Raw genomic sequence first — 13600 nt, 5'->3', positions numbered from 1 at the left:
AGAAAAGTCTATAGACTTTTTGTTTTGTGCTTGTTTTATTTTTGTCGAGTTTTTACTACACAATGCTCAGCGTCACGTGTTTTTTTTTTTATCCTTGCACACAAGGAACAAACAATTAAAAAAAAAAGAACCAATAAAATAAAACTAAAACTAATACTCAAACTACTAAGATCTGAACTAAAATAAAGCATGTTTGAACAAAGTCAAACTGCTAAAATCGAACAATCCTGTTCTGAAAACTGATTTGATGATTGACCAAGTAACACAAAATTAGAACTAATGCAACGCTGCAGTGGCGTTGTTCTCCTTGAAGCAACATCTGCCATTGTTTTTGCACTTATCCAAATGACGGCGTGTTCAGTCAAGTGTGAACGATAGCGGCGTGTGACCAATGATGGCGGCGTCACCTCGGTCCGGCTAATTGGGGGCCTCATCTGCTCTGCTGCGGGCATCTGCGTACGAGCGTGCGCGTGCGGACACAAATAAAACCGCACACACCCTTGCTGGTGAGCGTCCATCAATCAAAGTGAACGAGCGACCTTTGCGTGAGTAACGAGAAGGGTGCTTTGCTCATGTTCGGGGATGAAGATGAGGAGGCGGAAGGTGACAAGGAGACCGAGAATGACGAATGGGATGCGCGGAAACTGAACATGAGGCACTTTTTGGGGTGAAGTGATGGAGGAGACGCTCTTTTAAATGAAAATGTGCTTTTTCAGTCCTGCTGTCATTGGCCACGCCTACTTTCTTTTGCATCAGCCGATCAGTGTCAACCTACCTAGCCACTAGCTGACCTACATCCCCATCTACTTGCCTACATAGCTCCCTACAGACCAATAACTGACAGCATAGCAACCTATCTACCTACCAACTAATAGTTGACCACTGAACTGGCCTAACTATTTGCCTACCAACCAACAATCTGACACGCATTTAAAAAAAGAATTATATATTGAGAGAGAGCAAGCGTCATGGAAAGCTCAAAATTAATGCGCAGCGTAACAGTGGTCCGATCCCTTATTTTTTTGCAGGAAGCAAATAATGTAGGTAAATGCCTAAAGATGTGCCGACATTATAAAAATCAACCTACCACATTCACTTTCCGTAGGCGCAAAAAGCAGGATGAAAAGGAATTCCAGCTGTCAAGCAAACACTTAAAACACTTTACGTTTTCGTTCTTTTTTCGAATAGACAACTTCAAAAAAAAAAAAATAGTATGCCGCCATCTAGTGGTCCACGGTAGAATTACACCCAAAAAAAAACACAACAAAATTGAGGGGACCGTTGACCCTCAATTGAGTTGGAGTTAGAGTTGAACTAAGGAACGCGTGTAAGTTATAAATCAAAAAGTAACAATGGAACATTTTTGTCATGTTATAAAAATGCGACAGAAAAAATTGTAATCTCAGAATAAATATGTGTTTTGTTTTCAGACTCCTGACGACGTAGGTACTGACAGTGAGCTCATGTGGCCCAAAGGGAAGGTATGGATGTCTCAATGGTTTGTTATGTGTGCACGATGGAGGAACAGGATGCACTTTTTCAAATAACAACCTTCAAGAGTCCACTCAGTGCTGTAAACAATGTTTGGAAGTCACTGCTTGGTTTCATGTCACACAGTAATGTGCAACGTTAGCGTTTGCTGATATTGGAATTTTTCCCCCAGTGGATCGTTGTAATGGCAACTGAAGGGTGTGACTAAGCAATTATGTCAATATGAGCGCTAATCCAATGTGCACGTTTGATGACTGTGTGTGTGTGCGTGTGCGTGCGCAACAAGTGTGCACACACACACATACACTTTTCATCAAGTTTGCAATAGTGCTGATTACAGTGGCGAGGACAAAAGTGACATTTTTAGCCCACTGCAGCAGCTTTTGCTATGCTAATGAGCTCTTTTCATTGAGTGCCGCCGCCGCCGCCGCCACCATTTTGAGCATCGTCAATGGACCCCGCGCCGGCTCCAGCAGGATGAAGGCCAAGCGTTTCATCTTTTGTGCTTATCTTCATTTATTTGTGAGCTTTAGATGCCGCCAGCCCCGGCCCACATGTGCATTTTCTTTTTTCTTGACGTCGCGCGCTCTGACGGTGGTCGTTTCAGGGCCAAAGCCTGCAGAAATGTGCTTAAGCGACCGTATTGCAAGTCGGAGTCATCAATGTCTGACAGCCGGCTCGCTTTTTTTCCAAGCTGCTGACAATGCAGCTTTTGCTTGGTTTAGGCTGCAGTGACAAGAAGCCGATCGGATATGTACAAATGCCAGCATGCATTCATATAGTGGATATTTTTATGACGAGACATGGCTTTAAAATGAGCACAAAAAAAATAATAGGCGACTTTTGCAGTGAATAACGATGTGGGATAATAAATGTGGGATAAGCAAATTGAAAAAAAATGAGATATTTGAAGGCTTTTCGTAGGTCAAAGGGTGAGGCTAATGTGACTAATGTGACACAGATTCACATTTTATGGGTTATAAGATTTTTTTTTCATAAACTAAAAAAGTGGGCAAAAATAAAATCCTGCTAATGCACCATTGTGATTGAGAGTATACGGCTGTTTCTAATCATCGGACACATTTGTGCCGGCGTTCCTCAAAAACTGGAAAGAATTTCATTTTGCACCAGTTTATTGAACATCTATTAATTGATAGCGCTCTACTGCCCCCTCTTGCCTTACACAGGAATTGCTTTTGCTTGAACAATTCACTCGCCATCTAAAATGTTACACATACTAACCATCTAGTATAAGTGTAATCCTTTCTTTTAAATGCTGACGAAGAAACAGACACTAAAGACCTAACATACGTCCAGAGCCAAAACTTTTAATCTATTTTTTTTTTGTTTTGTTTTCCCTCTGCAAGTTAGCCGACACTTCCGTCAACTGTGGTCACATGACAGGCTTGGGTTCCGAGTAAACTGAAGCTTGCGGAAGTACTCGCACAGCTCCGAGGCCATCCTTTCAACGTAAATTGCGGTTCGGATTGTGTATGCCTTTTGCAAAAAAAAAAAAAATAGTTTACTTTGGATCATATTTCGTATGTTGTGTTTATTTAGACGTTTTTAAGTTCATTCTCATTTAAAATGTGAGTCTTTCACAGAATTATCGATTGAGAGACAGGGGACAACTAAAATGTGCTTTTATTTTGAAGCCAACCCCCATGCTTTGTTTTACTTGAGGAGCGTTCTGCAGAATTTGTTAGGAGTTTACCAAACTGCAAACGACTGCACCCGAAAGATGTTTGTGTCACATTTGCGAGCTTCCATCCAGCGTGTGAGCTAACTAAGGCAAGGCGATGTCAACGTGGCGCAGCCTGCTCCGCGTTTCGCTTACCTTCAGAAGGGTTGCAGCGGACCACCGGTGGCCATGTGCACTCGGATCGTCACGCCGGAGACTGACAATCGGAACTTCGCTGCGGAATGACTTCTTTAAAGGTGGACATTGTCGATAGATGACACAAACTAATGCAAAAGATATGAAAAACAATTGTGCATGAAAAACAATTGCGCGTTAAATATGACATCTCAAAATAAATAAATATAAAAAATGTCTTGGTTTTTCCGGCAGATCTGGAGGCTACATTCGCCGCTGCGAGGAAGAAGGCGGTGGACGCTCTGCCGGGCAGCTCCTGGAGCCCGATGGAGATCAACCCCAACCTCCCGCCGGAGAGGACGGACATCGTGATCGTGGGGGGCGGCGTGGTCGGCTGGTCGGTTGCCTACTGGCTCAAGAAGAAGGAGGGCATTCGCGGGGGGCTCAAGGTCGTCGTGGTCGAGAAGGACACGACGGTGAGTGCGTGGATTACTGGATGTTGTCAGGTTCTCTCACTCCTGCAATAATGCATTCACGAAACAGGAAAGATTAAAATATTAGTGCACTGGAATTGGCAGTCACTAACTCATTAAATAAAAGCCCGAAATAATAATTGTGCCAAAAACTATGTTGTTGTGAATTGAGGAACTTCATTTAGTCATTTTGACCACTACCTTTTTTTTCAATGATTGTGGGGAAAATGTTGAACAAATTAATTTAGATAAATACATTTAAAAAATATTATTTGTTGTTGTTTTGAAATTAAAAAAATTACTGGATTTTTTTAAATTAATTAAAATACTTTGAAATGTATTTAATATTAAATTAAATTACACAATAAACACTGTTGACATTAGGGGAAATAAGGTCACTTTAATATGAGAGAAAGTTTTGAAAGATTAATTAATTCTAAAATAATACTGTTAATAATAATAAATTCTAAAATTGTTTAAGTTGAAACAATGAAAGCATGACTTGTTTCATGCACTCTGATGTCAGTACTCGCAGGCGTCGTCCGTGTTGTCGGTCGGGGGCATCCGCCAGCAGTTTTCCCTGATGGAGAACATCAGCCTTTCCATGGCTTCCGCCGACTTCCTGAGAAACATCAACGTAGGTCGGCATCCTGGCGGCCAACGAAGCCGCGTTGTGAGGCAAGCAAGCAAGTAAACGTGAATCCCCTTCCTCAGGATCACTTGGGCTTGCTGAATGAAGACGCGGTGGACGTGCACTTCAACCAGGCGGGGTACTTGTTCCTGGCCAGCCACAAAGGGGCTCACATTATGGCGGAGAACTACAAGACGCAGAAGTGGGCTCTCTTCTCATTCTGCGTTTTGCGGTCAAAGTCTCGCACATGTTGGGCCGCTTTTCATGCGTTTGTCTTTTGGAAGGGCTGCCGGAGCACAAGTGATGCTTCTGTCGCCGACGCAACTCCAAGAAAAATTTCCCTGGATGAACACGCAAAATGTGGCGCTTGCTTCATACGGTGAGCACAGCTATTGTCGATAGTTTTTCGGTTGTCACTTCAGCCTTCGTTAGAGCTGTCACACTTCCCATGAAACAGCTGATCGGGTCGGGCCATCAAAACTGCGCTCCGTCCCGCCACATGGAAGTGTGACATTTTGTTCTCTCAAGCAGGAAAGTGTTTTGTCTGGCAAAAGCAAAAGCTATGTAATCATTCTTTTCATAATTTTTTTAAGTAAATATTGTCTTTGAAACATTGAGTATTTGCTTTTGTATCAGATTTTCTGACTTAAATATAAAAGCCACATTGTTTGAAAAATGAGCTGTGAATATTTACGCATTAAATACAATGGCTTTAACATGCATAAAAAGAAAAAGTGAGTGTTTATGTCTGAAATGCTTTGACTCAATGTCCAAGTGTGTAATGAGCGGTCCTAACTGAGCGCTGGCGTGTGTGCGTTGAGGTGTGGAAAACGAGGGCTGGTTCGACCCTTGGACGTTGCTCGAGGCCTTGAGGAGGAAAGCCGTCTCCATGGGCGTCATCCAGTGTTGCGGAGAAGTGACCGGTGGCAAAACACTCTGCACGCTGCAACACTTTAACGACACGCTAGCCACGTGATGACGGTGTGTCCCTCTTGCCAGGTTTCAAATATTACTGCAGCGAGGCCATGACGGAGGACTTTGAACGTTTGGAGTTGCGCAGGATTAAATCTGTAAATGTGAGCGGCAACAACGTAATCCCAACCCTCTCAACAAACAAATATTGCATTCAAACACATTTTAGTCTTTTCAAATCATTTTTTAGGCATATTTTCACATATTTAGATTTTTTTTTTTTTTTTAATTAGGTATTTATTTTGTGCCAACGAACGACTTTAAAGTCAGGTTACTTACTAACCCATTGAAAACTGCTTGCTCAAAATCTGCGGAATTAGGAGGTGTTTTTTGTATGCTTACCATTGTTTGGCGGCGGGGGACTCATCAGGTGCGGATGCCTCGCAGTATGGAGTACCAGCCGGTGGAGTGCGCCATTGTGGTGAACGCAGCCGGGGCCTTCTCTGCAAAACTGGCCCACATGCTAGGTGTGGGACTAGGACCCAAGGACACTTTAGCGGAAATCCCGCTCCCTGTGGAACCGAGGAAAAGGTACCAAAAACTTTCAATTGTTTCATTTCTGCCAATTTTGGGAGTTGAGACGGTTTAATTGCTTTTTAGGTTTGTCTACGTGTTCCACTGTCCTGAGGGTCCCGGACTGGACACACCCTTTCTCATCGACCACTCGGGCATTTACTTCAGGAGGGAAGGGCTCGGAGGGAATTACATTGCCGGCCGGTCCCCCGACCAGGTTTGGACATCCCACTCAAACCGTTATCAGTCAAATTTTTGCTTATAGGCCAGAAGGTAGTTAGAAAGTGAAAAAAAAAAATGTTTTGACGCCTGTTTCACTATTGGCCACAAAAATGAGTGGACTTGTCTGTTGTAACTGGACGCACAAAAAAAAGTCTCAAGGGCTCGTAATCTTGAACAGAAATCGAATTGTGGCTTTGTGTTGCGTCAGGGAGAGGAACCGGATGTGACCAATCTGGATGTGGACCACCAGTTCTTCCAGGACAAAATTTGGCCTGAACTGGCACATCGCGTTCCTGCTTTTGAAAAACTGAAGGTCAGTATAGCGTGACGTGGAACACCCAAAGACAGTGTCACCTGAATAGGATAGCGACCGCTCAAACGAGTGCCAAAATGTAGCCAAAAAGCATTTGAAAGTGTTTTCTGCTGGTGTCTGGGTTGTATCCAGGTGACGAGCGCGTGGGCCGGCTACTACGATTACAACACGTTGGACCAGAACGGCATCGTGGGTGTGCACCCGCTGGTCAACAACATGTACTTCGCCACGGGCTTCAGTGGCCACGGCTTGCAGCACTCGCCCGCCGTGGGTCGCGCCGTCGCCGAGCTCATCCTAGACGGCGGCTTCACCACACTGGACCTCAGCCGGCTCGGCTTCCGTCGCATCGCCCAAAGCGAGCCCTTATTGGAGAGGAACATCATCTAGTGGCCAGATGGTTTTTTTAAATATTTTTTTTATTCTACAGCGCCTATCCGTATTATGATTGGCATCTGGTTGCAAAGGGGAGGGAAATTTCAGATTAGGACGCAATAATTCATCAAATAATTGGAAATATTCGATTACCACGGGTTACGATTTATCAGTCAGCTCCACACTCTAGAATGTGAGAATTCCTGCACCTCACTTGTGCCTGTTACCTTGCAACAGTGCAAAAATCATTTTTTTCCCCTCAATCAATGGATAATTCCGAGAATACTTGACTGTACAAATATTTGACATGTGCATCCATAATTTATGAAGTTTGTAGTCTATTTTAATTGACAGCTAATTGTTAATTTAATGGAACAGTATCCTATTTTTTGATCAATTACAAGTATTGGAGTTTATAAAGGTCAATCTACCGAAAGCAGTCAACGTTGTGGCGAGTTGCTGATATCAGTAACGGTTGCTGGAATAAAATCCTGCATACTATTTTATCAATGAGTCATACCTGACTTAATCGTGCTGAGTCAGATTCTAATGTTTGGAAAAGAAAGCAGGTATGGAGAATAAAGCATGAGCCAAAGAGTGCTTCTTGTATACGATACAATCATCTTTCATATCAGAGCAGTGCACCAATGAAAATTCTGTCGTTCAATGAGATGATGCTGCAGTGTTGTACCCCACCTTGGTCCTATCTATTTGCACAGAAGAGAAACCGAACCGCTGCGCATGTCAAACTATTAACGACAGTAAAACTTGAAGTACGTCTTATTCCATGTGTCCATCTGCGACTGGATGCGGGGTATGCGCCGGAGACATTTTTGGAGCTGGAGTATGACATTTTCTTGCCATTTAAAAAAAAAAAAAACTTGAAATCACACTTCTGCAAAATGGCTTCAAAATAGTTATCTTGGTTGGCTTGGTTATGTGATATTGACGCAAACTTTAAGAGGGGGGAAGGAAATGAGGAGGCAACAGATTTTTGGGTGGCATTCTCATAGCAAAGCCACATTTGGGCACCCTTGAATGGAGGACGGGGAGAATTTTTCCTTTTTTCTGTATATATATATCCAACAATTTGACCTCTATTAATGACATGCAAGGAGAAGCAATCATTTCGGTGGTGTTGACGGAAAAGGGAAAGGGAGTGGACGAAAGAAAGACCACTCGATCCCAACCTCAGTGTGGATGGCGCGCATCTAATGCGTCCTTGGTACACACTGCAGGCATGTGGCTGGGATTAGGACATTTCAGTGTGGCTTAAAATGTTTGCCCAAGAAAGGCAGTTGCAGCAGCGGCAGCAGCAGAAGCACAACGCCGGACTCAGGTATGCCCAAATCAACTTTTTCTGGAGTTTGCTCCACGTTTCTGTGACGAAAGAACACTCACTGCACTTGATCTACCAAGTTCCACTTTTGACAAATAGGGGTCAAGTATTATGTAACTTGGCTAATTTTGTGTTTGCATAAAAGGATAGGAATGGTATTAGTCACTTTATGCAATGTTGGTAGATGTGAAGGCCATTTGGATTTTGGCCATTATTGTGCAGTGCTTTTTATTGTTGGCTGATGTAAAATTTTTCCCAGCCACAAGGAGATCCTTAAATTACATTTTCAAGTGTTTCCACTTTATTTTGGCAGTTTAAGTGGATTTTTTTCTGCAACTTTTGATGTGATGATCACATTATGTAAGATCCTTAAAAGACTACAGCAGAAAACAAAACACCCGCAATTCATTTTTTTAAATTGAAAATACACGGGTTATATTTGATAGTGAGATGTCTTGTGCAAAAAAAACCCCAAAACATTTCTGAAGCTTTTGTGCCCTTTTTTATGTACCAACCCGTTTATTGATATAATAAATAGTATATGTTAACAAGACACAATTACCGTGCTATTATTTGATAGTGACAGCTACGTTTCAAATTATTTTAAAATTTTAATGAATGTAAGAACATTTAAATAAAAGCAATTATTATAAATTGTTGTACTGACTGTTAAATTGTGGCTTTGCTATTTTTTTCTTAAATAGAAAACAATGGCTTATACCGCATCGCGACGTTCACTGGGAGTCGTCATTTTCACGTCAAAAAGTGCGTGGCTCAATTTTTCAACAACTTTAGCAAAAATTGGATGTGCTTCATTCACCTTTTTTTATTATTACCCCCCTGCCCCCACACACCCAAAAAAAAAGTACCCCCAAAGGTGTTCCGCACGGTACATACATTGCCCTCGGGCGTTCTCGTAACGTCGTCCAATTTGCATGTTTCGCCGCGTTAATAAAGCCACGCGTGACACGTCATTTGATGACGCAAAAAGACGAAGGCCGCTGACGCCGAGAAGCTTCCCGCAAAGCCGTCGTGACTTTTAAGATCAGTTTTGCATAAGAATGAAAGCGTCGACACCGACTTGTGGCTCCCTGCTCGTCTTTATTCGTGTCAGGGGAGCGCGCATGCCAGGTAAACATTTTGGGTTTTGACGGGGAAAACTCCAATTCAGCCACAATACTGAACACAGCTCGTAAATACTGCGCAATCTCAGAGAGACACCCCAAAAAATGTCAGTAATTTTGTAATTGGTGGGGCCCTTGTCCCGTTATTTTTGTTGTGTAGCAGGAGTAACACTTAAAAAAAGATAAGAACACTTGTACCACCGAAATTGAGTAACGCTGAGGGCCCAAGTGTTTATCAAAGACAAGACGCGTATTTAATATTTAAATATACGGACATTGAAAGTTGTGTTTATTACTTTAACAAAAATGTACTGCAAGAAAGCTACATAAAAAATTAACATTTAAGTCAACCCACTGTGATTGGCTGGCAACCACTTGTGGGTGTGTCCACTGCAATATCGTGATGGTTGTTTTGCGCATCACCTTTGTTTATGTGTCCTGTTGTTGGTTTGCGACCCAGCCAGGTTGTGAAGTCAACCCAGAGAAAAGAGTCCCTTGCAGCGAATAGCAAAAATTCACAAGTAATTGACGCCACCTGGCTGTAGATGGCACAGGATGATGGCAAAGCACTACTTTTGTCGAAAAAAAGCTGCTCAACTCACGTCAAATTGTTTCCATGGCAACAAGATACCACAATGGCGTGCTGTTTGGCCTGAGCACGGAACAAATTAAACTCGTCAAGGTACTGCTGTCGAAAATGACAATCATTTATCGAAAGTGATTCTAATTGTGCATATCCACCTGCAAGGTATTTCCAGGATGTTCCAGCGCTTCCAGGGTCACACCCAGCCAAAGGTGCACCCGGGTCGCAAAAGCCGCCTGGTGACCAAAGACGGGCGCTGCAACATCGAGTTTGGCAACAAGGAGCCGTGCAACCACTTGGCCTACCTGGTGGACGTGTGGACCACCTTTGTGGAGATCCGCTGGCGCTTTGTGCTGCTTCTGTTCGTGGCGTCCTTCACGGGGAGCTGGTTCATCTTCAGCCTGCTGTGGTACTGGATCGCCCGGAGCAACGGCGACATGTTGACGCAAAACCGCACCAACCACACCATGTGCATCGCCAACGTCAACAGCCTGACCACGGCCTTCCTCTACTCCTTGGAGACGCAGACCACCATCGGGTACGGCGGCCGGGCCCCGACAGGACAGTGCGCCGGGACGGTGGCGGTTATCATCTTGCAGTCCATGGCGGGCGTCTTCATCAACAGCTTCATGTGCGGCGTCATCCTGGCAAAAATCTCTCTGCCCAAGAGACGAGCCAAGACGGTGAGCTTCAGCGACACGGCCGTCATCAGCCTGAAGAACGGCAAACTCTGCCTCCAGATCCGCGTGGCCAACCTCCGCAAGACGCTTTTAATCGGGAGCCAGATCTACGGAAAGCTGCTGAAGACCACCACCACCATGGACGGCGAGACCCTCATCCTGGACCAGCTAGACATCCACTTCACGGTGGACGCAGGTAAGGACAACCTGTTCTTCGTTTGCCCCCTGACGCTCTACCACGTGATCAACCAGGCCAGCCCCTTCTACGAAATCTCCGCCGACACGCTGCCCCATCAGGACTTTGAGCTGGTGGTCTTCTTGGACGGCACGGCCGAGTCTACCAGTTCCGTCTGCCAGGTGCGGACCTCTTACATCCCGCAGGAGATCCAGTGGGGCCACAATTTCCTGCCCATCATCTCGCGAACCAAGACGGGCAAATACTGCGTGGATTTCTCCAACTTTTCCAAAAGTGTGCGGGTGGCAACGCCGCATTGCGCCCAGTGCTTTGAGGGCAAAGTGGACGCCAAGAACCAAATCCTCAACCAACAAAAAGACAATCAGAAGAACCAGCAAAAGATTGGCATCCACAACTTGGCCTTCCAGATCACTGACATTCACGACGCCATTGACGTCACCAAGATGTGACCTGAGATGCTTCACATGTTTGAAGATGGAAACTCAAAAAATCTGTACAGGGACCATTTGTTCAGCTTCACAACCAGGTCAAAGGTCGTCAATTAAGACAGGCTTCAAGTAACATTTTGACAATTTAACAACTATAAAATCTTTGGTCAAATTATGAAGTTGCCAACTTGGTTCCGTTCCAAGATGATTAGTTCCGATTTAGATTGAGAACCTGATCCAGGCTCAAACTGGCTCCTAATCAAGTCGCACCAGATTTGACAAATTCACGTAGGATTTTCATAGACAAAATGATACAAAGTTCTTAACGTTAACGTTGGCATCAACAAGATGCGCATTCTAATTCGTCTCAACGTTTGACAAGGTCAAGCAACATTTTTATTAAAATCTGCTGACGTGCCAAAAACCTCTCAAAATGATAGAAAGTCATCATTTTGATAACATGACAAGACTGCGAATGGCAAATTTTCCAAACATCCGTAAGATATTTAGTGTGACTGGAAAGTCGTATTTGGTCAAACTGGCAGTCGTCCGATTTAAGCGCTGCAGGTGAACGCTGAAGGACGTTGAAAGTACGCGGCAATGAAAAGGGGCATTAACAGTGAATGGCACAGCAGGTACCGCTCGAGAAGATTAACGTCTGAGTCGGTTTTAATGAAAAAAAAAAACGACACTGTAGGGTGCTGGGGAAAAATGTTGGCCTTTTCGCACATTCTCATTACTGCCACGAGAACAGCCACTCATCGAGAAAGATTGTCGACGTCCTCATTTGCCTTTGTCAGAATGAATATGCCAAATTCCTCGTAACTCAGAAGTTACTCAATAAAATCTTTCTCTCCACAATGAAACGACTATGGTTTCTTTTCTATTTTAATTGATTTAATTTTGAAATGAAATACCACGGCAACAATGGAGTAGACTGATGGCCTGTAGAGGGCAGCAAAGCACTATTATTACAAAATAAGCACCAGCAAGCGTTTTCTTCGTATTCGGGACAAAATGACATTTATGGACTATTAAAACAGGATACATTTGGTATTTAGCTTGCGAGCTAAACGCACCAATGTATAAATTTACAGTAAAAATTAATTCGGTAAAATGGAAATTTTTCAATGAGATAAACTGAGTTTCTGCACATAAAGCATACAAAATAGTATAAAACCCACAATTGAATAACTTGTAATTCATATTTTTGCAAATAAAACAAATGTAAAACTAGATGAAAAATCTAATTTTGTAATTAAAAAATACATGTAAAAATATCGGTAATTTGTTATGCTGTATATTAAAGATGAACAAATCTTGATAAAACATTTAAGGTTATTAAACTAATTAAATTATTTTTTGTATCATTTATAATTGCAATTAGCCAATGACAAAAAGTCAGCAAAATTCGTACGATTTTTTTTTAATTAGAAATGGTTAAAATATGCATGTTTTAAGATTTGTTTTATTTTACTTACAAATCTGATTGGATAAATGAATAAAAACCTTATAATATATTTTAACTACTCTTTCCTCCCAAACAAACAGAAACTTGAGAACTCGGTGGTGCAAATCGACAGCTGATGGAAAAAGATGAAAAAGGCTATCCAAGTTGTAGGTACATTTTGTCAGGCGGCCGCTAGTGGGCAGCAAAGTGACATGATGACGACACGAGGAGCAGACTAAAAAGAAAAAAAATATTTCCCGCAGCTGCTCTCCTACTTTGACAGACGTGTTATGCTGCTGCTTGTAAGGAAATCATTCATATTTCAGAACAACGTGTCCCGCCGTGCCTTGTTTTGACAAGTATGACAACTCGGCTTCATCTGCATGACAATGACACGCAAAGTGTGAGCGCGGGTTTGCCAGCGACAGTGTGAAGTAACTGGAGATGAAAAATTTAAAAAGACGAGAGAGAATAAAAAACGCCCGGTGGAATATAGACTTGGTTTGGTTTGTAATGTTTGCCCTTTATCGCCTAGACAAAATAAACGTCTACAAAGTGCTCATCAGTTGTTTTAATTTGAGGTCCGACTCATAATGGTTAGTTGCAAATCGATTTTTCATTATAATGTTCTGCTGCTGAGCGCTTTGTTTACCCAAATCTCATCAGATTAGCATCTGTGATCATACCAAATTTGGAGACAGTTGCTTTAAAATTCTGGAGAACTGTTTGTGTGTGTGTGTGAGTGATGTTTGACCTTGCTGTGACCTTGAGCATTATCTTCAGCCTTGAAGCATCCACCTGTGAGGAGCTCTGAAGCCAAAGAACAAACATGGTTAATCTCAAAGACCTTCCCGAGATGACTAGAGAGGTTGACATTCAAAAGTGCCTGGGACAAAAACACAAGAAAGACGCAGTGATTTGACACCGTGGTTTTGCACTAACAAATGTGCTTTATTGATAAGTCCAGATGGAAATGATGTCACCTGTAAACATGTTT

General features: G+C 42.9%; 2 protein-coding genes across 4 annotated transcripts; both read left to right on the top strand.

Moving 5' to 3' along the window:
- Positions 1-3155: 3155 nt before the first annotated feature.
- On the top strand, positions 3156-7403 carry foxred1 (FAD-dependent oxidoreductase domain containing 1). Of its 2 annotated transcripts, none has more exons than XM_088280082.1 (11): positions 3156-3429; positions 3563-3783; positions 4307-4417; positions 4495-4613; positions 4696-4790; positions 5233-5334; positions 5411-5502; positions 5754-5914; positions 5984-6113; positions 6327-6431; positions 6564-7403. In XM_088280082.1, exons 1-11 carry the CDS (start codon positions 3291-3293, stop codon positions 6816-6818), a joined length of 1530 nt encoding a protein of 509 aa, XP_088136208.1. In that variant the 5' UTR covers positions 3156-3290; the 3' UTR covers positions 6819-7403. The 2 variants fall into 2 exon arrangements, with proteins under 2 accessions (XP_088136208.1, XP_088136209.1); XM_088280083.1 differs by having other exon boundaries at positions 3157-3429; positions 5411-5487.
- Positions 7404-7540: 137 nt separating this feature from the next.
- Positions 7541-12019, top strand: LOC148320113 (ATP-sensitive inward rectifier potassium channel 1-like). 2 transcript variants are annotated; one of them, XM_088280085.1, is made up of 2 exons: positions 7541-8142; positions 10015-12019. In XM_088280085.1, the coding sequence occupies exon 2, from the start codon at positions 10026-10028 to the stop codon at positions 11172-11174; it is 1149 nt and encodes a 382-aa protein (XP_088136211.1). In that variant the 5' UTR covers positions 7541-8142; positions 10015-10025; the 3' UTR covers positions 11175-12019. The 2 variants fall into 2 exon arrangements, with proteins under 2 accessions (XP_088136211.1, XP_088136210.1); XM_088280084.1 differs by lacking the exon at positions 7541-8142 and adding an exon at positions 9125-9273.
- The last annotated feature ends 1581 nt before the right edge of the window (positions 12020-13600 follow it).

The sequence above is a fragment of the Idiotropiscis lumnitzeri genome, chromosome 17 (genome assembly GCF_059441095.1).
Source record: "Idiotropiscis lumnitzeri isolate Australia: NSW breed Sydney's pygmy pipehorse chromosome 17, RoL_Ilum_1.0, whole genome shotgun sequence".
In the NCBI taxonomy this organism is placed as follows: Eukaryota; Metazoa; Chordata; class Actinopteri; order Syngnathiformes; family Syngnathidae; genus Idiotropiscis; species Idiotropiscis lumnitzeri.
This window is presented reverse-complemented; position numbering and strand designations above follow the sequence as displayed.

Excerpts from the sequence above, each read along its gene's own strand:
- LOC148320113 (XM_088280084.1), top strand. The coding sequence starts at position 9,204 with ATGAAAGCGTCGACACCGACTTGTGGCTCCCTGCTCGTCTTTATTCGT. Across the intron at positions 9,274-10,014 it reads CAGGGGAGCGCGCATGCCAG|GTATTTCCAGGATGTTCCAG; the intron begins GTAAACATTTTG and ends TCCACCTGCAAG.
- foxred1 (XM_088280082.1), top strand. The coding sequence starts at position 3,291 with ATGTCAACGTGGCGCAGCCTGCTCCGCGTTTCGCTTACCTTCAGAAGG. Across the intron at positions 4,418-4,494 it reads ACTTCCTGAGAAACATCAAC|GATCACTTGGGCTTGCTGAA; the intron begins GTAGGTCGGCAT and ends CCCCTTCCTCAG. Across the intron at positions 5,915-5,983 it reads CCTGTGGAACCGAGGAAAAG|GTTTGTCTACGTGTTCCACT; the intron begins GTACCAAAAACT and ends ATTGCTTTTTAG.